Source organism: Dermacentor variabilis, unplaced genomic scaffold, assembly GCF_050947875.1.
Source record: "Dermacentor variabilis isolate Ectoservices unplaced genomic scaffold, ASM5094787v1 scaffold_12, whole genome shotgun sequence".
Taxonomy (NCBI): domain Eukaryota; kingdom Metazoa; phylum Arthropoda; class Arachnida; order Ixodida; family Ixodidae; genus Dermacentor; species Dermacentor variabilis.
This window is the reverse complement of record NW_027460280.1, coordinates 20,133,507-20,159,588: the sequence shown is the minus strand read 5'-3', so window position 1 is coordinate 20,159,588 and position 26,082 is coordinate 20,133,507. Positions and strand designations below refer to the sequence as shown.

General features: G+C 47.5%; 1 protein-coding gene and 1 long non-coding RNA gene across 3 annotated transcripts in view; both read right to left on the bottom strand.

The window, feature by feature from the left end:
* Nucleotides 1-1,511: 1,511 nt before the first annotated feature.
* Nucleotides 1,512-5,431, bottom strand: LOC142565861 (uncharacterized). 2 transcript variants are annotated; one of them, XR_012824893.1, is made up of 3 exons: nucleotides 4,999-5,431; nucleotides 4,298-4,360; nucleotides 1,512-1,925 (listed from the first exon to the last, which is right to left on the bottom strand). It is a non-coding gene; the product is annotated as an uncharacterized LOC142565861 (long non-coding RNA). The 2 variants fall into 2 exon arrangements; XR_012824892.1 differs by lacking the exon at nucleotides 1,512-1,925 and adding an exon at nucleotides 2,041-2,261.
* Nucleotides 5,432-23,244: 17,813 nt separating this feature from the next.
* Nucleotides 23,245-26,082, bottom strand: part of Pi4KIIalpha (phosphatidylinositol 4-kinase II alpha) — a 98,075-nt gene continuing 95,237 nt past the window's right edge. Inside the window, exon 9 of the mRNA XM_075676551.1 lies at nucleotides 23,245-25,785. Within this exon, the coding sequence (XP_075532666.1) occupies nucleotides 25,606-25,785 (180 nt within the window). The 3' untranslated portion in view covers nucleotides 23,245-25,605. The remainder of the gene's footprint in view (nucleotides 25,786-26,082) is intronic.

Here is a 26,082-nt window from a genome sequence, read left to right as displayed (position 1 = left end):
CGGGGTCGTCACCGCCCCTCTGAAATAAAGGTGGCCGCTGTGCGAGACTTACCGCAACCGCGCACGAAGACCGATATTCGGTCGTTCTTAGGTGTCGCCGGCTACTATCAGAGGTACATCCCCAGGTACTCTGATATCGCGGCTCCCCTGACGGATGCTCTAAAAAAAATAGAGCCCCAAACAGTCGTCTGGGACGAGGCAAGGGAAAGAGCTTTTAGCGCCCTAAAGAGCGCCCTAACAAGCCAGCCTGTGCTACGATCGCCAGACTACACAAAAGGGTTCGTTGTTCAGTGCGATGTTAGTGAGCGAGGCATGGGCGTTGTACTGTGCCAACGGGAAAATGGAGAAGTGGAACACCCCCTTCTGTATGCTAGTCGTAAGCTGACCAGTCGTGAGCAGGCGTGCAGCGCCACCGAGAAAGAGTGTGCGTGTCTCGTGTGGGCCGTTCAGAAATTGTCATGCTACATAGCCGGCTCGAGGTTTATCATTGAGACGGATCACTGCCCTCTCCAATGGCTGTAGACCATCTCTTCCAAAAATGGCCGCCTCCTGCGCTGGAGCCTCGCTTTGCAATATTCCTTTGAGGTGCGTTACAAAAAGGGGAGTCTCAATGGTAACGCCGATGGCTTAAGTCGAGGCCTCTAACGTAGGAATCAGCCTCAAAGTGTTTGTTACTGATGTTTTTCTTCCTGAGGCAGGATTTTTAACATATTGCTTTTGTTTAGTGTTTCAAAGTCATGACGTGCTTTCTAGTGCAATTTTCCAATTTGTGGACGCGTTCTGAGTGCTGCTAGACTACTGCAAGGAACTAGGCAGTAGTATAAAAGGGGAAAGAGCCTGGCATGGCTTAGTGAGGGTTGTGTCGTGCTTGCTGATTGAGCGGTTGAGTTTCGGCGTAGTTCTAACGCTTGCTGGGAACGAGAAAAAAAATGGCAACTCTGCCGAAGTCACTTTGCAGTGTCCTGTGTGAACCTGAACGTGAGAACGAGGCCTCCCACGAAACACGCAAGCAGCTATTTGATGTCTAAAAGATGTCTTGAACGGCTAATTCAAAAGCCTAGTAGCTGTCTTGATCAAGACATTTTGTAGCCATGGACGTCTAGAAGTACTTCAGTAAGCCCTGCTAACGTTACGCTAAAAGTTGGCTAATGGACAGCTTGACAAGAACAACTGAAGACTTTTATTAGACATTCCCTCAAATTTTTGCGGCAGCTGTTACAGTAACACGACGTTTGCCCACAGTTACAATTTATTTTAAACGAGGCATGGACATCAGAAAAAAAAAAGTTTATATTGTCGGATAGAGTGATGCAGAGGTAGTTTTTCCAGATGTGAACCATGAGAATAGTGTAGTACAGCCTCATTGGTCAATTTGTGCTTTTAATTAGACCAATCAATTGAATGCCACCTGTCAGAATTATTTTGCAAATAAAACAAGACCTGTATTGTATGCTGATATAATTCCAATGTTCACTCATTGACCTAAACAAGAACATCTCTGCATGAAACACGTCATTATTGACAAAACTTCGCCCTGCTGGGTGTCCACCAAATTGAAATAGTTTCTAGCAAAGAAAAATTTTGTCAGTGATGCTGCAGTTTAGGCAAAAATTACATCCTTGTTTCAGCTACAGGGGGCACAATAGCCTTACACCAGTATACGAAACAGAACACTGTGCTGCAATGAGTTAAGAAATAAAGGATAGTACACATCTGGAAAAACACTCTGCGAACCACTCTAACTAGCAATATAAATATATTTTTTCTGATGTCCATGCTTCATTTAAAAGTAAATTGTAACTTACTTTCTGGGTGCCTCTTGTAAGGTAGCGTCACATGCTTGCACAGCATCACGCAGAAATAATGGCCAGTTCTTCACCATACCATCCATTAGCGAATTCCTTGTATGTTGCATGTTACCAGAACTGAAAGATAAATCATAGTATGTTGTTATTTCTTTCATAAACTGTACGATGAGCTTTTCATGCATAAAAGATGATTGCAAGCGAAAATGCAGCAAGACATCAACTTCACACCATGTCACATACTCATACTTTATTACCTAATAAATTAGAAAAGATGCAGAAAGTGTAATTAACAAGAGTGACAAATAGCAGCAAAGGTGATCATGGATAAATCTTGAAGATGATTGCCGCCGCTGCCAGAGTAGGCCAGCCTTCGTAGGAGAGCACTTGCTGCCCACAAAAGCTTGCTGTCACAGGCGACGCGTGACGGTTCTTGTAGACATAGGAAAGCAATACCTGCACAGAACAGGAAAAAAAGGCAAGGGAAGAAATGGGAATGTTGAAATTGGAACTTCAATTAGCAATATGTGCTAAGTAAGAAGTTTGGCTCACATTAAAAATAAATTTAAGCATTCCCATTTCTCTTAAATTACGGGTATCTTAAGGTATGTATGCGATGATGTTTAAAATGACTAGTATATTTCCTATCATAAGAAGCCAACAAACACTGACACCAAGGACAACATAGGGGAAATTACTTGTGCTTAATAAATTAAATAAAGAAACGATAAATTAATGGAAATTAAAGTGGATGAAAGAACACCTTGCTGCAGGTGGGAACTGAACCCACAACCTTCGCATTTTGCGTGCTATGCTCTACCAATTGAGCTACAACGGCGTCATTTTCCCATCCACTTTCTTGGGTATTTATGTGTCCTAGTCGAACGCTGGGAGTGTTAGCCAGCGCCACAACTCAGAGACCTTGTTCCTGGCATATAGTCATTAAGTTGCATAGCAGAGTTAAAGTCAGCCTTTAATTTATTGTATGGTGTTTTGTGGCTAAAAAGCCACTTATCAACCTGTCAAACAAGTCTGAGAAGCTTCCTGCAAAATGTAATCAGTTTAAAACAATAATTCACTCTGCAGGTAAATGATGTACTAACTTAATTAAAAAGTTAAATAGCGTTTTATATTGTTGAACTAAAAGCAAGTTTGGCATTTTGCACTGCCTAGCTGTTGCCTTTCTTTCAAACTTAAACATGACACAGTACAGAGTAAGCAGGTAGCATGCAAAGGAGGACTGGTGATAAAGTAGTGTTCCAAAGCAACAATCCTAGCTGGATCAATCACTTTGTTGATATATTTTCATGTGACCCTAATTGGCTTCGGGCAATACCTCACACAAATGACGCAACACCTTGGATGATGCGTCATACAAAGTTGAATGTATCTCATGATGTGATCAAACAATAACATTGCCCACTGACTTGGAAGTGTTAGCATGCTGTTTGCGTGAGAAAGTGCAAAGTGATTCGTATAGGTGGCAAATTCATCAGTGTATCTATAGCCTCAGGTAATTCTGAGCATCTATGCTGACTTGCAACTGAGAAGCCACTGCACACAAAAAGGTGTATTCAAGTAATGGTCCATGCAGAATAATTGCCCACCGAGTGAAAAGGCAAACGTGGCAGGCTAATGGGCCAGGGCAAATAGATTGACAAATTCTGATAACACCTCCAATGATATTATTGAAATAGGTGATAAAAAACAGCACAGGTAAAATTGCAGTTATGACACAATTTTAAAAGCACCTCTGCAAACTGCTGGAACCCTCAGCATCATGCCTGTTCTACACGCACATATGTTGCAGCGCAATCTATATCTCAGACGCAGGCACCTCCACAGATCACTTTGTGATCTCCTCACAATAAGGTTAAAAAACAGTCTGGCACAAGCTACTTGATGTGATTCATTTTGCAAGCGCCAGCCAAGTGCTGATGGTGGTAGAGCGAAATGGAAGTTTGTCCTTGTATGGAAGCCTTGGCCCATGTTTTATCAATTCTAGCGGCAAAGCACACCTTTTACAGCACACATAAATTTTAAATTAGACTGCTTGCTGATGCTGTACAGTAAGTTCCTGTAAAGAAACTAAATCACACAGAAAACATTTAGAATACCAAACTAATCAAATACTGGCTTGAATACATTTGTGCATTAGGGAAGCAAGGTGTAATGTACACTGTTGTAGAAAATTTTTATTCATGTATGGAATACTTCTATGACACAGCAGAGTTAATTTGCGAGTTCTTACATAGCAATGACTACCTACAGGTAAATTTTGTAAGGCTTAGGGAAACTAATTATTAGTAGAACTGTGTATGTACACTGGCACTGAGAAATTGGTTATAATAGTGGCAGCTTATAATGGACCAGTGCAAAAAAATGGCCATTTGTGAGACACCAACTAGCTATTTTACCACGAAGCGCTCCCTGGCCTTAACCCATATAAAAAGCACTGGGAGGACCAGAGAGGGTGCAGTACATTGGCTTACACTGATCATGATGAGGTCCCGTCATCCAGCTAGTGCCAAGGTACAAGAAGGATGTCCGGCCGTCTATAGAGTGAAAGGGACAAAATAAGATAGCATCAAGTCAGTTGAAAGGCAAATTTGCGATTACAAATAAGGTGACCCGGTCACAGTCATTCATTAATAAATGCCAAGCTGTCGTGATTTCACTCCCAGATGAAGCACCTACTAGGTTAAAGGTTTTGCTGCTTATTTAGAACAAAACACAAGTGAAATTTGTACATCAGCAGACGATTTAATTTGGAATTGTATAGATGAAGTGAACACTGCAGTTATATTTTTTGTTTTGCTATAAAGTGGGAACGCTACAAACTGCATAGTCACTGACACACACGCGCGCACACGAAAGAACAAAAGGACACAAAATAGGGCGAGTTCAGTCTGGTTCAGCATTACAGCCAGCGCGTCGTCTTCGAATGCACTCCTTTCGGTTGGCTCGTGCTATGTTAACCACAGGCTAACAAGCAGGGCAAAGTTCCGACTGTTGTTGCGCAAGTCGTGGAGCGCGGTAGTGCTGAACGGCTGAACACAAGGAGAACCCTCGTATAAAAGTAATGACGAAAACTCGCAGGGCAGAAGAGCCCATATGTCAATAAATGACGCGGGTAACACCTAAATATATTCACATTGTTGACGAAAAACGAAGTGCAATGTATTTCACTTACCGGAAAAAGTGTTATCCGAACGTGCGACGTACAAAGATGCACCGGGACACGAAGGCGGCGAACGCAGATCCCACCATTGTGGTAGTAAGCCGTCAGCGAAAACACGCAATACAGCCGATGTCACGAAGCACTGATGCAAAACACACGGCACACAGCATCAGCACAGCTAAATGACTCCAGGTAATATCCAGTATAAATGTACAGAACGGCTTAGAATGACCCACAACTGGATAACGAACCCACGACCGAGACATAGCGGGCGGCAATGGCCGTTTTTTCAAACTTCCTGCCTCCCAGTGTCTCCAGCACAGAATGAGATGTCCGACAAATTTGGATTGTGCCGCCGAAGTGATCGCAGCGCGGTGGCTCTGTGACACCGCTGTGCAACACCGGCGTTTCGCTCCTGCTGCTGTAAATACCTGCTGTGCGAGCATAGAATGGTTTCCAGGCGTCGTGTGCGCGCCCCGTATGGAAAACAATAACACGCCCTTGATTGTTGAAGTTCTGGTGTGAAATTATTTAATATTAAAGCCAATTAACTTGTGTTGCTTCCAACAAGTTCGATTTGTCTGTGGCGTCTTTTATTCGCTAACGCCAACGGCCGACGGTAACCGCACATTTAACACGTCGTTTGGCATTTTATGCACTTTTAGACAAAAAGATCTAGAAAAGTTCTTGAGTTAGACATTCTGAATGCGTTTACCAAAACAGACTCTAGTGACACCAGTAGTGGGTTTTGCCGCAGATAGAATATATACTAGCATATTCCAAGTGCTGAAGTTATGTTTAGAAGAAATTCTATTTTCAGTCTTATCATAGACGAAGACGTCTATAGCCGTTTGTAGCCGTTTCCAGAAGTTTTTAAGAGGTTCTGTGTTTCGTGGTTTCTCTGTGCGCTGCGCTCAAGAAACGCCGAGGGTCAACCGACTTCGGTTATGAGCATCATCGAGCTACATCACTCCGGACAACGGATTGTAGGAGTTGAGGAGAACTTCGAGATGAAACATTTGGGAGGTTTATTTACATTATTTACAGTGAGAGTCAATTAACAGTCGTACAGTCATTACGGGCCGGCAGCAACTCGGACGCTGCGGCCCGTCGCAAGAAGTTTCAAAGAGATGAATCAAGGAATGCTCTAGGAATCCTCTCTGCTGCTCCCGGTCTGCGTCTTTTAAGCCCTTCGGTGTCTCGAAGACACGTCAGGTTCGGCCAGTGGGAGAACCCGCTCAGGTGACGCCATTTTCGGCCAATCGGCGAGCCCGCTCGGGTGTCGTCATTTTCGGCCAATGGTAGGCGCCCGTGCGATGGAGTCACACCCGGCGAAGAGAGTCGCTGCTTGGTCCCCTGCGGTCTTGCCTTGCTGACTTGCAATGCGCCGTCACAATAGCCAGGTGGGGGCGACGCTGCCAGGCCTTCGCGGCGCATTACAGCCGTCTTGCTTCGGGACTCACGTTACCTGGAACAGCGCCAGGCTCTCGCTTCACTTTCGGGAAGAGTCAAGCAGTGAATAGCTCCACCTGCGGCACACGAAGTGGGGGCCGCCAATTTGTTTGCACGTGCGGCTCCTCAGCAATGTCATATCCGTGCTTCTGCGCTCCTTAATTAGCTATGGTGCGATTCGATGTGGTCTGGTGAACTCGAAGTAGGCCCAGGAAACGGTCCCGTATCTAACAGCTCGTCCTCGCCCCGGAATGGCCGGTGAACTCAATTCGCTGGCCATGAGGAACGCTGAAAGAACCTGCAGGGTACTGGTGTCGAGCATCGTTTGACGAACTTCGGGATCCTGAGCCCTGGAGAACGTACGTCAAACAAACAAAACAACACAGCGCTGCACCACGAGTAAGCGCAGGGTCTTCACCCCTGACTCGCCAGGCTATTACTGAGTCAAAATGAACCCTGATCTTTTATTTCCCCAATTTTGACAAAACAGTTCCAACCACCTTTCCAAACCGCTATCCATTTCTCCCCGAATGCCGACAAGACCAGAGTGCTATTGTTGTTGCAAAACAAAAGGTCGTCGTCGCTGCAAACAAACAATGAAAACAGCCGAACATAACTTAAGTAGCCTAACTACACGAACAGCATGTTTCCAACCTATCGCAGTGGCGTACTTATCCCACGTATTGGGGCCACTGAACAGTCCGGTCAACTCTACAAGTACGTAATCACAAGCGCGCTAGCCTTGTGGTCACTAATCCGAACGCGTACTTGCGTCGTAGGCAAACTTTTTATTACGCTTGCTCGCGTTTCTTCCTTTAGTCCCAACAGGACACGTAACTTAAACGAGAACTTAATTTGCGTAACTTAGGCACTCCGCAAAACCCTTTTAAAAAAATGCGTCTCCTAATTACTAGTTCTACGCACGCTCACATAAGGATTCAGAATGCGGATGCCCTCAACACACACGAGCACCCCAGTCATAAATCTGCTTCCTTCCGTCCACACAGGACACGCACTAATGGAACTAAGAACGCTTCTTAGTGTAAATCATGCACTCACTGAAAACCTACGCGGTTAACCTTAGAAAATAAAAAAACGCTTATATAAAAAAAGAAGGTTAACTAAAACACGCGCGTTACGATAGGCCTCTCAACGATAACCTTGACACTCAGGTTACTCACACACAAAAAAAGAAAGCCTATCTACTTATTAATGACCACCTCGCGAAACTACATTTTACATAAAACGCGTCTTTCAAATCTCGAGCTTCTCAAACAAAACATAAACAGAGCTCATACCTTACATATTGAAAGAAACTTAAATCGCGAAAATTATCCAAACCGAGTGCTCAAAAAATAAAACCAAACACTTCATTTCTACGGAAGCGCTCTTGGCCTCCCTTTCCAAACGCTTACGTCTGACTCATACTTTGAGCCGTACCCGAGGTGGTCGCGGTCCGAAAGCTACTCTGGCTACCGAGGAACAACAAAAGGGCTGACTCACTATCAGCTCCCCCAAGACGTTACAGTCCCCTGCCAATTTGCGTCCTGGCGCCCCTCTTTCATCACGATCTCGATTGACCGTGTCGCTACTCCCCACCTGGTCTCGTCTTGCCACCTTGCGCTTCTTTGTACTACACGCTGAGCTTCGAAGAGAACGACGGAACGACGAGGAATTTAACTGCCCCGTGCCCTTTGTCCGCGCCCGTGCAGAACATGCTTCGCGGTCCCCCTTTGACCGGTGGCTCGAACGTGTTTGATGCGTCAACATCGTCAGTGACGACCGCACCTTTCTTTTCCTCGAGCCATGCCCTTTTGGGTCTCTCACCGTCTTTGGCGGCGCTACATTAGTCACCGCATTCCTATCTTTAGGGCGCTTCTTTCTGCGGCGCTTTTTCTGTGAATTCTCTTTCACGTCGCTCTCTCGCGCCTCGTGCTGGCCGTTGCACATTTCGTCGGCCCGGATCGGTCTCTTACCCGCACAGTCTGAGTGATTTACATTTAAATCTACTCTCACTTTTCCTCGACTGGCGGACAGCTCAACCGACTCTTGAACAATGCAGCAGGCTTTACTCGAGTTATGCAACTCGCACTCTTGCGAACTGCCCTCTACTGCATTACCCAGCTCACGCTGTGCATCAGCACACAGCGCGTCGGTATCAATCGCTGTCTCACGCGCACAGTCCGAATGATTACTAACTGAATCATCTCTATCTAGGCTACCTAGACTGGCGGAGAGCTGCACCGATCCCTGAACAATGCAGTTGTCCTCTCTTGAGCTACGGAGCTCGCCATCCTGAGAACTACTCTCAACTGCATCGTCCAGCTCGCACATCACTTCGGCCCGCAGATCTGACCTGACATGGGTGCTCGTGTCTGTCGAGTCAACAGTACCCTGTACCTCGCTAACGACCTCGATATCATGAGATGCGACGCACACGCGCGGTAACTGCCAATTTGTTCGCAGCTGGCCTAGCTGTCTCTACAGTCATCTGTTGGCACAGCACCTCGTCGCTCTCCCTGCGGCCTTTAACGGCATCTGTTACCACTAACGCATCGTTAGCAGCTAGCCTTTTCCCTTCACTTATAAATTTCCAGCCAATCTCACAGGCACTACTCTTCTCGTCGGATTTTGGCGAAAATCCGCTAGATACTTGCTCATTCCTGTGCTCTGTACTGCCTACAGAATTTTCAGACAGCCGTTGTCTCTGTGCCATTAACTGATCACAATACTGTATCTCTTTTAACAATGCTGCCTTCTCTCTCTGGTACTTTTGCTCACGCTCACGTTCTTGATACGCACGTTCACGTTCATTCTCACGTTTTTGACGCTCACACCTAAGAGTAAGTTCTTGAAGCTCACGTTTCCGTTCATTCTCGCGTTCTTCACGCTTACGCTCACTCACGTTCACGACGCTCACGCTCCCGTGGTTCTTGTATCACCTCCCAAGCAAGCTCAATGCTTTCATCATCATTGCCACTATCTTGAATCGCCTTTATGATAGCTTGCGTTTCCATCTGTTCGTCCACCTCAACTCCCAAATCGTCGCACACCAACAACAAGTCTAACCTCGTCAACCTTCTAAGATCCATGGCAGCTGCCCCGACTGGTGGTTAGAACTGTTTTCCTTAATTAATTTGTGCAAACACACCCAATGCAACAAATTCCCGATTCCCAGAACTATCAAAATGAACACACAAGATTTGAGTCTGGCGAATCCAAAGGAAAAAAAAAACACGCGCTCACTTACGGTTGCAGCACCCTGACATCTGGTTCATTGGTCCGCTGTTCCCGGTTCCTCAGGACTCCCTGGGTCGAAGGCTCGCTCCTCTTCGCTACTCCCAGTTCCTTAGGACCTCTTTCGATGAAGGCTCTCTCTTCTTCGCTCTTCCCGGTTCCTGGCGACTCCTTTGGACGAAGGCTCTTTTTCGCTGTTCCGGGTTCCTCAGTATTTCTCTCGACGAAGGTTGGTCCGTAGCGCTGCCACCAGTTGTTGCATTTGGAGGCGATCCCACCGCTGCCACCAGTTGTAGGAGTTGAGGAGGACTTCGAGATGAAACACTTGGGAGGTTTATTTACATTATTTACAGTGAGAGTCATTTACCAGTCGTACAGTCATTACGGGCGGGCAGCAACTCGGACGCTGCGGCCCGTCGCAAGAAGTTCGAAAGAAATGAATCAAGGAATGCTCTAGGAATCCTCTCTGCTGCTCCCGGTCTGCGTCTTTTAAGCCCTTCGGTGTCTTGAAGACACGTCACGTTCGGCCAATGGGAGAGCCTGCTCAGGTGACGCCATTTTCGGCCAATCGGCGAGCCCGCTCGGGTGTCGTTATTTTCGGCCAATGGCAGGCGCCCGTGCGATGGAGTCACACCCGGCGAAGAGAGTCGCTGCTTGGTCCCCCTGCGGTCTTGCCTTGCTGACTTGCAATGCGCCGTCACAATAGCCAGGTGGGAGCGACGCTGCCAGGCCTTCGCGGCGCATTACAGCCGTCTTGCTTCGGGACTCACGTTACCTGGAACAGCGCCAGGCTCTCGCTTCACTTTCGGGAAGAGTCAAGCAGTGAATAGCTCCACCTGCGGCACACGAAGTGGGGGCCACCAACTTGTTTGCACGTCGGCTCCTCAGGAATGTCGTATCCGTGCTTCTGCGCTCCTTAATTAGCTGTGGTGCGATTCGATGTGGTCTGGTGAACTCGAAGTAGGCCCAGGAAACGGTCGCGTATCTAACAGGATGCAGTCCCCTGACCATCGGGATCTCCTCCTCCCGGCGGGGCGGTCTGTTACGTTTCGCCTCCGACGTGCGGTATAGCCGGCGCGGATGCAACGGACGCCGGGGCTTCGTTCACAGCGGCGGACATTTTGGCCAGTTCAGCGCTGTCCCAACGCCTCCTGCTAAGCGCGTCCAGGCATGTTTCAATGCCACGTGTCTTCGTGTGTGTGTGTGTGTGTTGGTGCCCACGCTTGTCAAAGCGCGGCACTCGGGGAGAGGAGCTCCCCAACTGTGAAGCGAGGAGGTCTGACCGGCGCCGGTCCGGCGGATACGTCACTTCTTGTCACAACGTGTCCGTGCGCCGCCGTCACGTGCGCCTCTTCCGAGCCGTTCCTTCTTGCCCTCGACTCCGGGAGTATAAAAGCAGCTGCCCCCGGACGCCAAGAGAGAAGCTTCGATTTCTTCAGTCGAGAAACGTGGTCTCCCGTTCTCCACATCGGTCGATTTGACTAGCCGCTCTTTTGCGATGCTAGAATAAACAAGTTGTTCTGTTAGCAGTCGACTCATCCTTTGCCAGGACCTTCGGATGCTTCCAGCTGTGCCCCAGGCCAACGCTACCCGTGGGGCTTGCGACCCATTTTCAACAGAGGTGACATAAGGTTAAAAGGGTAGGAACACGTATTTAAAGAAAATCGCGAATTTTAATAACACACAGCACAGGTAAACAAAAATAAAAGGCAAAATAAAAAGCTGAGCATGGTGGCAACTACCACCATCCCGTTTCAAAGGGGACGCTCCTACCTTCCATCCATCCATCCACTTTGCTTCCCGCTGGTGCCCGCACGCCTGCCAGCGCCGGCTCTGATCTGCTGACACCTTGATCGCTACGAGAAAGTCGTATTTGCTTTGTGTGTTAGTAGTTTGATCAGCTTTATGTGGCTGTGCCATGGGAAAGTGCTTTGTGCCCTTCTTACTTATTTGCAGACCTGAGAAATAAAGTCTCATCATGATGTTCTGCCCGGGACTGTACATACCACCATGGTACATACCTTCTTGTTGCTTACATAAAGCAGCTGGTGCATGAATTTCTCTACCAGTGCTACATGGGGTGATTACACTGCTTGAAAACATGCTCGTAAGTAGGTTCCATTAGGTGTACAGAACAGATAAAGGACCGCGGAATCACTCCGTTGAAACTGGCGCAGCCACGTCGGTAAATCGATGGGCGCCTTATCCGCGCCATGGAGGAGGAGCGCGCGGAACACGGTGAAAATTAAGCCATTGCTAGGGGCACTGCTGTGTTCAAAGGTGCCACGCTTGCGACAGCCTGGCACGGCGTTGACGCTTCGCTGTCGCCTCTGTCGTCGTCTGTGAAATTAGTCTGCAGTGTTGGGTCGTCGTGTTGCCACACGAGGAATGGACTCTTCAGATTCAGTCTCTTGGATGTAATGAACTATGCCGTCGAGCCGCTGAAGTGCGTGCTTTGTACCTGGATGCAAAGGCGGGTATCGATCTTGCTCGCAAAAGCTTTCTGTGTTTAAAGCCCCAACTGATGTCTTGCGAAGGGAGCAATGGGCCCGAAATATTAAACGGGCTGACAAAGAGCTTACCAACAACAGCGTGGTTTGTGAACGGCACTTCGACGAAATATTCGTCGAAAAGACCTATCGGCACACAATCAACGGTGAGGTTGTGGAATTGTCTCGCAATCGTGCGCGTCTGAAAGAAAACGCCGTGTTCCCTGAGGCACCTAAGTATTTCACGAAGAAAGCTCCGATGAAAAGGAAAGAGAGAAATACATGGGTGAGCAGCGTGGACCTGCTGCAAAACGGCAAAAGCTAAACGCAATCAACAGGCAAGACGCCCAGCAAGAAGACGCCGCAGCGCACACGCAGCTACGCCAGGAGCCAGATACACCAGATATGATTGCCTCAGATATACAGCACGCCGTGGAACTTGAGCGTCTGTGTCATAATGTCTGCCTACCTGATGCAACATGGAATAAGGTAACGTTTCCAAGTGAACGTTACAGTGTGTTTTTCGGAGTCTGTGAGCTCGAGGGCGAGCAGGTTGACTACATCTTGCTGCCGAATTTAGTGAAATTCAAGTCAGAAAGCAACCAATCGGAATCGTTGTGTTGTTCTGTATTCCTCAGGGGCCAATTGCGCTCACAGTGCACTGTTTCTTCGCCGGAGGAAGCGCAGTCAGTGCTCGACAGCACACATGCACTTGTATTGTGTGGAGGCTGCGGCGTGAAACCAGAGAAGCAAGGAAGATATATATCATTTGCTGGTTGTTACTTTTCCATCAAGTGTACTTACGTATGTGAAAGTAACGGCACCTGCATTCATTGCAAATACTTGAGGAAACTGCTGCAGAATCAATTTCCACGAAAGCGTCGACGGAACGGTAGAGAAACAGTTAACAAAATAATGAAGATGTTCGGTGCAACACAGCCCTTACTATAGCATTGCCATTTCTACTCTAAAAATATAAGCCCTCCAAGGAAAAGGAAAAGAGAAAATTGAATTTAAATGATTTCAACACTGAACAAAACCTTTTAGAGCGAAAAATAAACACGCGAACCATTGCTTCTTATAAGAGAAAATATTGAGCAGTTTACGCTCCAAACAAAGCCCATAAAGAAACACTCAAGACACAGTTTGATTGTGCGCTCACGTAAATGGATTAATTCAGATGAAGTTGGCGAAACATGTCAAATCTGGTCAATGCTGAGAAACGTTTAATTATAAACTAAACGCCGCTTGCCAGTTGCGTACGTCTATCAGAAACATTGTGGTTTTCGTTTATGTTGAGTATAGCACCATTTAAAAATTCAGACGCATGTTTTTCAACTAACAAAATGACTAGTTCATGTCCTGTTAACACGGGCGCGGCGTGTAATTATTGGAAACAAGGTGAAAGTAAAAGACATGCGGCCCAACGCGAAACTGCCCAGCGCCGCTGGCACCTGTCGCGCAGCCAGCGCCATCTACTGGGGCCGCCATCTTTCATCACAAATTTGTGCACCCCTCCGCTCCCGCCCGTCACTCCATAGAGTTTCCTACTAGAGTTACTGTATGTGCTGTATGTACTGTATTATCCGTCACTTCTTCGAAAGCGTATCGCATTTTCAGCCGTGGTCGACACCGAAAGAGCAACGCCAAGCAGACGACGAAGGCAAGCAATAGCCTCCGAAGCAACCAACGCACGCGCGCGCGACGTCCGCACGTCTCCGGGGGCGCGCGACCGGCGCGCGCGGCCAGTGTCACAAGCCAACAGCCAAGCCACAGCAACGGAACCCAAAGCGGACTACCCCTTCTCCGGTTCCTATGACCGGTTCGCTTTGAAGATGATTGACAGATGCGTGACGTATTCATAAATTGCGATACCGCCCTGCTGCCTCTGAAGACCTGTGACGTAATAAAAATTTTGGCCAATCAGGTGAGGCCAAACGAACGGTTCCCCAACCGAACCGTTATAAGATTCGGCCCTGACGTCACTCTTTGTGAAGTTAAAGTGAAGCCGGAAGTTGGCGTTGCTCATGGCGTTGCTCCGCTTCTCGGGCCAGCTCTCCTCTCTCGTTTACCTTTCCCGCGAAACCACGCCGCGCTGCGCGTAACCGGGCTGCTCGGACGCGCGTGCTCCGCAGCAATTCTAAACAAAATCATGTAATCGCGATGTCTCAATGCATTGCCGTTGCCGAAGTCATGTTGAAAGAAGTTTATAATGAACTTCGCTTCACGTAACCAAAGTTTTGCGATAGCCGGCGCAAAGTGCAGAACAGTACGCGCGTAGAACCGGCCGACGTGCAATCATGGAACAGCCGTTTGATATGTGTTCGCAGGCGTACGTTCTGTGGAGCCTTGCCGACTCTTGCAGCGCATCCGCTAACCTTCACTTCCCTGCGCTTCTCGCGCGCACAGATAAGATACGCCCGCAGTAGGGAGGATTCGTTCCTTAAGTCAAAGCAGCCGCTTCTTTCCCATCTTCCAGGATGAAGCGTCGGCTGGCAGGCGCACGGTGCCGAGGGCAGCAAAATGCACATATTCGGCATAACACTGTGTATGGATGTCTTGCGCTGGAGTTTGAGGTATAGTAGCGGCGCCTGGTGGCGGCGCGCGAAACGTTATCTGGGTAGTACCAGCTTGGGTAGTATTGAGCCCTGGCTGTAGCGAAGCGCGTTTCTAGCCCGAGTTTTGCTTCGATTCGCACTTTTTTTTTGCCCTGTTGCGAGTGCGAAAAAGCTCGTCACTTCTCACAGAGCACGCCGTCCACGCTGCGAGTTCGCCGCAGCCTGTAGTTAAACGAAAACGGACTCTACGTGAGACGTAATGCTGAAGCAGAAGGATCGAATCGGCGACGCCGATCCGGGGAGACCTAGCTCATGAGCTGCAGCCTCGAAAAAGCGTCACCGTCGTTACTGCTGCGTCGTAGGCTGCCATGAACAAGAAGGCCTGAATCCCAACACCAGATTCTACCGTTTTCCTTCAAGGCCTCACGAAGCGGAGCCTCGGGCGCCCTGGATAGCTGCAGTTCGTCTCGCTGGTTAAGCGAAACTTCGCGCCATGCTGACTGCTTCGCCTGTCTTGAAGCTTGCTTATCTGCGTTCTAAAATTCGGTCTTGTGCACCTACAGTCCCGACAGCAGGCCGACATAGCTGCAGGCATGGCTGGCGATTCACGATTCAAGACCGTTGAGCACGTTGAGGCAGCGCAGCAAGGTAGTATTGATTGCCGCACATCGACGTTCGAGCGCTGTCATTAAAAGCTACATCAAGCGAGTAGCGCACGAGCTCGCGCTGCAGCGCGATTCGCACGTACGTTACTGCGAGCTCATATGCATATTGCATCAGTTATTTATCAGTTGCTAAAGGGACAGATGGCCGCTACTACAGTACAGGCATAACTACTTGTCTAGCGGCATGCAGTCAGCAAAAATTGCAGGAGGCCCGCCGTTTCGCGGCATGTCGAAAGACCGGTGCCGTCGCGGCGCGTACGATCGTGCGCTCGAGCAGCTCGTACATCGCGGCGTGCTGAAATACCGCTGCCGTCGCGGCGCGTACCGTCGTGCGCTCGAGCAGTTCCGTGCACATGACGTCTGCTTATCGCTGCTGTGAATTCATTTATAGCAAGCATTTCCTCGCATTTGTGCGCCTGAATTTAGCAGCGTGCAAACATTACCTGAAGTTCAACTTCGTACGCGACTCGCTTCGATCACTTGCGATTGACACCGTGCTCGCCGCGTATTACGCGACACTTCGCCGCGTATTTCTTGAACGGCGTACACGTATGCGGCGTTGCATAATTTATTGACTTTACGCAGCGTGCCATCCCTGAAAAAATCTTCGGCGCCCGATATTCGCTGCAAGCCGTGGTACAACAAAACCGAAAGTGGTGGGTCCATATTGGAAACGTGCTTTCCGAAGCAGACGACCGAGCTTGGTACTACCCAGTGCAGGACAGAGGGCGCTTTTTAGCACTATTATCGCAGCGCCCCCTGGGCAATGCAAGAGCCCCATTGAGGTACACCTGTGCCCGTGTGCATGAACCTCGAACGCGCTCTACTTAAAAGACTTCGTGCTGTCGCGAGTACTGTGAGGAACAAGCAACAGTTAAGCAACATGTGTTTTAATATGCACAAAAGCAAGTTGCTACTGAACACAAACTACGTATTCATAATGTACGTCTACGTGCCGCAAATGCACCATATACGCTGTCAAAAGCAGGAATCACCGACCTGCAAGGCGTTCATTGTACAGATTCTGAAACTCATCGGTGTCGGCCTGCGATGGCACGTTAGCATATGATTCCGCCAAAAGAGCTATATTTCCCGCGGATACTGCTTCGTCCGTTGCCATTGCCGTGGCACGGTACATAGTGTACAGCGTTGCGTTCGCGTTCATTTGACGAACTTTAATTCCTCCTGTCCCACCTGGCCACAGCAACATCCGGGAGAGCACGGTGCAGGTAACGCAGTCCAACAAAAGCTGCCCGCACGGCGCCTTTGCCACGGTACGAAACCTAAGGAGCAACACGTGTGAGCGCACAGAACCAAAACAAAGCCGTCATTGTGGCCCGAAAGGCGTGGCCGCTACGGCAAAGAAATAAAAAATGAGCAAAAAAGAGAACCTTCTACGTCATTTCCTCCACACTTTTCTCCTAGCAGTCGGAGGGGGTAGGGCCTCTCCTCTGTTTCCTTCCTCCATGGTTACTGGGAAGTACCGGGCTCGCCTCGTTAAATGCGGACAAGACAGATTGCGATTATTGTTGTGGCAAAAGGGTGTGATTTTGCTTAAGAGTGTGGGACGAGACCCAAAGGGTGTAAACATTTTTGAGAGTGTACCACCGTGGGTTTAGCCGCATTACTTCATCATCTTCAACTTCACTGTCAGGAGCTTGTATTACAAAATAAAGGGTCTAGAAAAGAGTGAACAGCCGGCTTCTGTTGAATAAAGAGCATCCGCGAGAAAGGCGATTTCGCGCCCCACTTGTAAGCTCCACGCGCAGTGCATGACTGGGAAATTTGGCAGAGATGTTCGAAGCTGCGAAACTCTCCGCAGGCTTTCGTTTCACCAAGCCAGAGGGATCCAGGACCCCTTTAACAGACAATATAAATGACCGCTTTTGAAAAGGTCTCATTGCAGCAAGAAACATCACACTTTTACAGGCTCTCTCAATTTAACCATTGTTTTTCCAGGTTTTACTGTGAAAACAATAGGCTGAGTAGCAGACGACCCGCGCTTCGCGACATGCCTCTGACCGCAGCGCCACTTCTGCTGTCACGACACGGAGAAGCAGTGAACTAGTCCGGTAGGCACACCTACCCATCGTAACGAGAAAGACGCGAGAGAGGAAGCAAAGTTCATTGAACTGAACAGCGTCCCGAGTGAGGCCTGGTATCACCCGGAAGTGGGAAGGCTCCTTAGTCCAGGAACACTTTGGCTTCGACTGCCCTCTTGCGCCTGGCGACGATTTGTCGTTAGTCTTCCAGCATGAAGGAAAATGCTTTTCTTCCTCCATTCATTCATTCACAAAACTTTATTAGTGTCCTGAAGCCCGGTCTTTTCAGACCGAGGCGGGCCGCGTCCACGTCGGCACCGCCAGGCCGAGCCTTATGGCGTCATCGTGGACCTTCTGGACAGCCCGTAGTTGATCTTGATAAGAAGAGCTTGACATCATCTTGTGCCAGTAAAGCCATTTTTCTTTGGGGTCGGCGAGAGTCGCGGGACAGCCCGCCAGCATGTCTGATGTCAATGATGCCATCGCACACGTTACATTCTTTCCTAATTTCTCTTTCGGGGTGAATTTTATTTATGAAATACGGAGTGGGGTACGTCCCGGTTTGCAGTAAACGTAGCGTGACTGCCTGAGCCCTGTTCAATCTTACGTGTGGCAGTGGGAATTGCCTGCGCCCCAAGTAGTAATATTTAGTGATGTCGTTGTAAGTTAGTAAGTGATCTTTATGCTCCCCGGAATGGTAGTGGGCGTCGCTTCGGTTCTGACCGGCACGGCAAGCAAGTCCTCGTGCCAGGTCGTTCGTAACCTCGTTGAGGTTGGGCCGAGTCTCGTCCACTTGTCCCATATGTGCAGGAAACCATCGGATTTCAGTTTTGATAGCTTCGATCTTGTCGATAATTTTAGCCGCAGTCCCAGCTACATAGCCTTTGTCAAAGCTCTTAATTGCTGCTTTGGAATCGCTATATATGAAGGACCATTTACGGTTCCTGATGGCTAGAGCAATCGCGGCTTGCTCCGCCACCTTGGAATCCTTAGTGAAGATGGTGATGGCGTCCCGTACCTCGCCCCGGCTGTCGACCACCACGGCGGTGTAGGCCTCTTTGCCTTTGACCCAGGCAGCGTCTACAAGGGCCGCCTGTTGTCCTAGCTGTTCAATTTCTTTCAACAAAGCTTTCGCTCTCGCTTTTCTCCTGCTAACATTGTGTTCCGGGTGCATAGTTCTCAGGAGGGGGGTGGTTTATGATCGCGTCTCTAAGGTTCGCGCTCAATTCTACCTCGGATTCCTTCGGGTTCATCGATCTATTGGGGTCTGTTCCTATCGCTTTGAGTATGGACGTCAGACTCTGGAGTTTTGCGAGACGCGTAGCGCCACCTGCCGGTGCGAAGAGGCAGTAATTGAGTAGTGCGAAGCCCGACTCCCTTGCTAAGTTGCCTATGCAGCTAGAGACTGCGAAACAACGATTTAACTACATTTTGGTCCATATTGCGAGTGTTTTGCGCATTTAACACCCAGACAGAGAGCTATGGATTTCTACGATAGTCGGACGGGCCGCGCTTGCAGGCTCACTCTGATGGCGGAAACGACGGCAACCGGGATAGCTTCGCGCGTTACGAAGAAACGCCGCAATCGACGCTACTGTTGTGTTGTAAATTGCCATGAACGTGAAGGACGGAATAACAACGTTCAGTTTTGCCGATTTCCATCGCCATCGTATGAAGGGGAAAGGCGAGAGCGCTGGATACGGGCCGGTCAACTTGTTGGGTAATCGGATTACTTGCATTCCCCACAACAAAGCGGCTCGCATGAGAAAGTGCGAAAATTTTGTTCTTCTGTAATTATGTTGCGTAGCCCTGACGGAGGACCGTGGTAACCAAGCGAAAACTCAAGAATCTGCAGCCGCCACTTCGCTGGTAACAGAAAAAACAACGTTGAGAACCATCCTGCTTATGTGCTATCGATATCTCAACAAGTGGAATGGAGAGATTTGGCAGGTCAGCTTAACCAAACATTTTGGTTCGTTTATGAATTCAAAATCCTGTTCTAGAGCATCGTTGTATCGCGAGCTCATTTCTACTTTGGGTATTTTGTATGTTCTGCGCCGATACAGCAAGCAAGCTCCGCAGTGCGCTGAGCCTGTTAGACTACGTTTTTCAAATGTGAGCAATAAGGTTGCTGTAGCAGCACTAGATGTGTAATTGCGAAGTAACGCACGTGTGTAAAGAAAAATATTTCGCGTTTATTTACATTTATTTGTGCGCGCTTGTTGCTCGAAGGGTCTGCGAAAAGTTCAAATTAAGGTACTGAGCGATGCTGTAGCTCCTGCGAGAAAGAAAGATGCAGCGCGTAGGCACTGTAGGAAGCTTACTTTCGTTATGATTGCACGCTGTTTGCTGCCTTCGAAAACGTGTTCTGTTTGCTACCCTGGAAAAGGCTATGAAAGGATTTACTCTGTAAATAATTGCGAGACAAAACATTACTATAAAATACATAAAAATATAGGAGATACTTAAGTCTTGTGTTCAGGACATATTCAATTTGAACCATTTTGAAATGCTTAGATTTTTATGCTGATATGCCTATAGACAACCCTGATGCTCTCTCTACTTGCGAGTTGCAGCACGCCGAAATAACACTTGAGACTTTATTTTATATTATACACGTACTTAGCCCTGCTGCGCTTCCTTTCCGTAGCGTGGATGGGCGGAAGAAGCTTTCCAGGTCCTTGATTTTTAGGAAACTGTACCCCAACACAAATGAAAGAGAAGGGTCCATTGTGGCCTATGCACCTTCGCTTGCGGACAGCTCTCCTTGCACTACTCAGTTCATGCCAAGACTGCGATGGGGGCGCTGGTGATGGGTTTTTTCGCAGCGCCGCTTGGGCAGTCTGAGGTCTATAAGCCTGCCCGCTCGCGTTTTCGTCAGTCTTTCCTGCTGCGCCATCTGTTGCGCTTCCGCCATCTCTTCTATCGTATTGTGCACGCATAGGTTCATGAGCTTCACTTTCGAGGTGCTGATGGGTATACCTAGGGTAGCCTTCACTAACTTTCTGATCATAGTGTTGAGCTTGTTCAGCTCGGCCTGCGACCATTTAAATAGACCTGCCACGTAGGTGAAGTGACAGAGAGCGAAGGCGTGCACTAGCCTTGGAGCGCTGTCCTCATCCAGGCCTCTGTGTCTGTTGCTGATATCTCCTTAGTAACTTGATGACTTGGTCCGTCTTGTTTGAAATGTGTTGAATGGCATTGAGGTTGGTACCTCCCGCTGCTATTTGGAAGTCTAAAACTCTAATCTTTTCCACCTGCTTGATCGCGGATCCGTCGTGACAGCGTAAGATAATCTTGGGTTCCTCCCCGGGGACGTAGGCCCTGGGTCTTCGACCCCTGCGCCGATGTTTTAGGACCAAAAGCTCCGACTTTGCCGCCGAACAGTTGAGTCCCATCTCGCCTAGCGTGCTTTCCACGGCGTGTACGCTCTCCTGCAGTCTGGTCTCCGTTTGGCCTACGTTACCGTTGGCGCTCCATATGGTTTGTCATCGGCGTATATTGCAAAGTGTATACCTTCTATACTCTCCAGTTTCCTCGCGACTCTGGTCATTGCTAGATTAAATAACATGGGCGAAAGTACGGCCCCTTGCGGGGTGCCCCTGTTTCCCAGGTTCATCACCTTCGATTTTAGTTCTCCTAGCGTGAGGCTCGCTTGCCTATTGCCCAGAAACGCCTTGACAACGTTGTATAGCCTCTCGCCCAACCCCAGCTCGGACAGGACCTCGAGGATGGCCTTGTGCTCTATGCGATCAAAAGCTTTTTCGACGTCTAGTCCCAGAATCGCTCTCGCGTGCACCGGGCTAACGTGTATTAGCTGGTGTTTGATCAGGAGCATGGCGTCCCGAGTCGATAGTCCGGGGCGGAAACCGATCACGTTATACGTATGTCATTTTGCTCGACGTATCTAGTGAGTCTGTTAAGAATAACGTATTCCATAACTTTACCTATGCACGATGTAAGCGAGATTGGACGTAGGTTATCCAGATGGAGCGGTTTACCCGGTTTTGGTATGAAGATATGGTGTTGGCAATCTTCCATTCCTTCGGATAGTCTTCCTTTCTCCACAACTCGGTGAAATGATCCGTCAAGAAAGTGATCGACTAATCATCTAGATTCATTAAAAGTTTATTGGTAATACCGTCGGGTCCGGCTGCCGATCTACTAGAGAGACCATGGAGGGCGGCCCGTACCTCACCCTCGGTGAAATCGCGGTCCATTTCCTCGCACGGTCCTCCCATGTACTCCACGGGTTCGTCGCTATCGCCCGGTTGTTTGAGCAGGAGATATTTGTCCGCGAGCTGTCTCATGACTACCTCCCGAGTCGTGTACTAGCTGAATTGATGCACCAGTTTTGCAATTGCGGTTCTCTTGTTTGACTTAGTGTCGCTCTCGTTCAATAGATGTTTAAGGATGTTCCAACTGCCTCCATGTTTGATTCTGCCGTCTGCCAAGTGGCAAACTTCGTCCCACTGTTGTTTCATGAGCGTTCTCGAATGCTCCTCGATCTGTCTGTTTAGCAACGCTATCTTTTTCCTGAGCTTTCGGTTCAGTCTTTGTGTTTTCCATCTTTGCAGGATGGATTGTTTGGCGAGCCTACTGTCTATGCTCTCTATGTTTTCTTCGGTCTTAATTTCTTTAGTGGCCTCCCTGAAGTCTTCTTCGAGCTGGTTGATCCAGGTCTGCAAGGACTGTCTGCCCGCTTCTATCGGTTCCGATTGTAGTCTCTTCGCTCTAACTTTCCTAAAAAGGTCCCAGTCCGTGCACCGAAAGGTTCTAGTCTCATGTTTCGGCATACCTATGTGTATGATATATGTGGTCGCTGCCTAGATGGGTGCCCGAGTTTTCCCAACTAGCTTGTTTCGAGTTGTTGACAAAAGTTAGGTCGGGTGTAGAGTCCCTGCACGTAGACGTGCCACAGCGGGTGGGGAAAGCCGGCTTAGTGATCAGGTACAGTCCCAGGTCCGTTGCAAGGTCCCATAACCCCTCACCTTTCTTTGTACCAGTCTATTTGCACTTTCAATTACCCTGCACTTGGTTGCCAACTTTCTTCACCTTTTCCTCCGTTCTGTGTACATGCTTCAGAGGTACTCTTTTATTTGCACTTCAGCCATCTATTTGGCGTTTTCATCCATGTTCCTGAATTTTCCTCTAAAACTGATTTTGCTCAGCGCAAATAACATGTTAGTTATAGATGGTGCCATAAGGTTTCTATGGATGCATGCAAGTTTTTTTTTTTCGTCTCATATTATATTAAACCTGTAGTAGCATGGCCAAGCCTTTGATCAGCTAACCTCCACCTATATCGCCCCATGCACCTAGTTTCACATACTGGTTGATATATACGCTTTCCTGGCGATACATTGTGCTGTAATGGCTCCAATAAAAAGGCAGTGCATGTTAGACTTTTGCCCTAGGCTAGCAGTCTGGCATAACATAGCACAAACATTTCAAGCAGCTTAGCTCACGGGACCCAAGTGCAAAATATTGTATCTTTTTGTTCACTACTGTAGAATAAGTTTCTTTACCCTTTCTATCGTTTTGCTAAAGACAGGAGAGGACATCCTAAGGCTGCCAAGTATTTAATTGTTGTAGCTTCTGCATTCCAAAAAACTGCTGCAGTACGAAGTGTTGATTAAACCTGGCGCACATCCTCTCCATGCCTTGTTTCTTGCACATTAACTTGTTTCTGGTGTAAGCATGCCATTGTGTTCTCGGTGCCTGAAGTTATTGTACAGGCTTGCGGTGGTGGCCATGGCACTGACTGAGACAGCTTCATATTCTGCTATGTGCATGCAAGTCAAGATTGAACAGCTTTACAGGTGCCATATTTTATTGAATAACAACAAACTTCATATTTATTTAGCAAAATAAAAACAATGCATTTTTTTCCAAAAATGCACACTTCTTAAATACTAGCAGTCGGTGATTCCCTTTAAATGTTCACTGAAACGTATCTCCCACAAGTAGCAATAAAACAAATTCCAAATAAGTTTCGGCACACACACCTTCCAAGATATTGAGAACTGAAGGACTACAATAATTCAAGAAAAAGGCAGCGGCTCCACAAGTCTTGTGTCACCACTGCTTCATGTTCCCAAGAACTACAACCCAAAACAACATCACTCAGCAAATCAGGAACATACACATCAAAGCATACCACAGTTGCTATTGGTGGCTTTTTACCGTTTGCTGCACAATTTCAAGGCATTGATGTAGCACACATTCCCTTCTTCAGACAGCTGCTACCACATCACAATTGCCATTCACGATGCATTTTGAACAAAAATAAATGCATCGCTCTAAGTCACTGATCCCACTGTTGGCAAAGAGGCAGTGCCAATGAAGGGAAGCTACATCAATGTGCAGCAGCACAGGTTATGGCTACATTGGCATGCGCACAGTCAGTTGTGCATTCAGTCCAGCCACAGAGGATGCAGCAGCTCACACACCTGAAGATAGCTACTGCGTCTAAATATGGTCTTTGGCTTTACAAGGTAGTGCACTTTGACAGGATGTTGCTTAGATGTTGAGAAAGTTACTGCTTACGCTTTAGAGCAGTCCTTCATACACAAAACATGTACAAATGAATGAAAGGTCTGTGTACATGGCACCAAAGCGACCTGCACTTTATAAGAAATAAAAAATATTTTACTTTTACTGCTGTTTGCACTGATACTTCACAACAAGATTGCACTTTTTGGCCCACATAATTCAATAAGGCACTTGGAATCCTGACTTGTCTGCTTTGTGTGGAAAAAAAAAATAAAATCGCTGCCATTTGTGCACCCTGTCATCTCTGTGCTGTGTTTTGCTGAATATCGGCGAAGTCCAGATGCCTATGTCAAACAGCGATGTAGTGTTTTACTGCACCATGTGGACCAAAAAAATACAATATTGTCGTAAAAATTGGGCGAAAACAAAGCCGTAATAGGCTCTTAACACTTTAGAATCATTAAACACAGTACACAATATAATGGCTTCTGCATGAAGCTACAACTCTGTCCAACTACTCCTTTAATGAAACGCCAAATAGGTAAAAAAAAAAAAAAAAAAGACATGCTCGAAGGCATTGTAATAGGGTTCAAGCAAATTCAAGATCACTTCAGCAATTCATAAAATTTGACTTGCTTAGTTTGTGCTATACCAGCTGTTCCAATGAAGGTTGTTTCTCAAAGAAAGTATAGTGGAGATGGTGCCTTTCTTTCAGCAATATATTCACTAATGCACTTCCGATTACCTTAGAGCTTATGTTGCAATCATGCAGCTCAAACCAGTCAGAATTTGCATGCCCACTCTAGTTTGAAGTATGTGTACCCAAATCCTGGCACAAAATACATAGGAATTCTACCACAATGTTTTGTCCCACAATGCACAAGGTAGGCTTCGAAGGAAAGTGGTACATCGCACACGGAAGTCATTTCAGTACATGGTTGGGAGTGTTATAGTGATAGTCTCGCAACTCCTAAGTGGGCATGCCTTAATACTGACCATTTTACAATTACAATATGTGCCTTAACGCAACAAACAAAATTAGTGAATATAATATACCGTTATCGTACAATGCTCACTGCTGCTAATGTGTCATTAAAGAAAATCTCCAGTGGCACCATAAAAAAAAAAATACAAATAGCAGATATAACTCGCCTTGCACATGTTTAACCAAATCTTCCATCCCTCAGTGAATTATTAAGCCTCAGGGCAAAATCTCAGCACACAGTGGCAGAGGTTTAAATTTCCCGTAGTCCGCAAGAATTTTTTATGCCTACTTTTTGTTTGTGCCAAAATCTGTTTTTAACATACAGGTAACCTACATTGTGCATTCGAGGCATTATTGTAGGGTGTGTGCACATTATCTTTAAATGCCTTCCAGACAACTTGGAATTGCAGTAGAAAATGAAACTTAGTTTTCATGCAATACAGGACGCTTGCTTGAAAATGACTAGCAGTAAGCAGCAACTTAAATGTCACAGAAAGTGGCAAGGGTGCTGGGGGAGGGGGGAGAATTTAGCACCCACAGAGCACACACAGGTTGAGCTGCCGCACCCCCATCGATGGCCCCAAATGTTAGTTTTTATTGTCTTAAAAATTACATCAAAGAAAAAAATACAAAAAGCCACGAGGAGGAGAAAGATAAACCCAATGTGCTTTTAAGTCACAACCCCCGCCTAGGGTGTCAGCACCAAGAGAAGAAAGGGGCCTTGTTTTGGAAGCTCTGGATGAAGTTGTCATTCAGCGACTTGATACGACCACGAGCACCTGGTCGTCGGCTGCTCCGCTCCACGATGACTGCTGGCATTTGGACCAACTGCACGGGAGACTTGCCATCCTTTAATGCCTGGTTCAAATTCAGAATCTGCATAGACGACACAATTCACTGCAATGCTTGCTTTGAATGGAGAACAAATCAGAGGATAATTGATCCTGTGAACAGTAACGCTAGGCCTCCTCAAGTTCCAATGGAAAAAAGGATTGACTGACGCAACATAAAAATATCGAAGTACAAATTTATTTTTAATAGAAATATACAAAATACATTAAGAATATGGATATTCAATAGAAACAAAAAATATTTTGCAAGATTTTTTTGCGAGATAGGTGGGGGAACACCAGGCGTACACTGGAAGCGAGCTTCACCCCATTACTTCTGTAG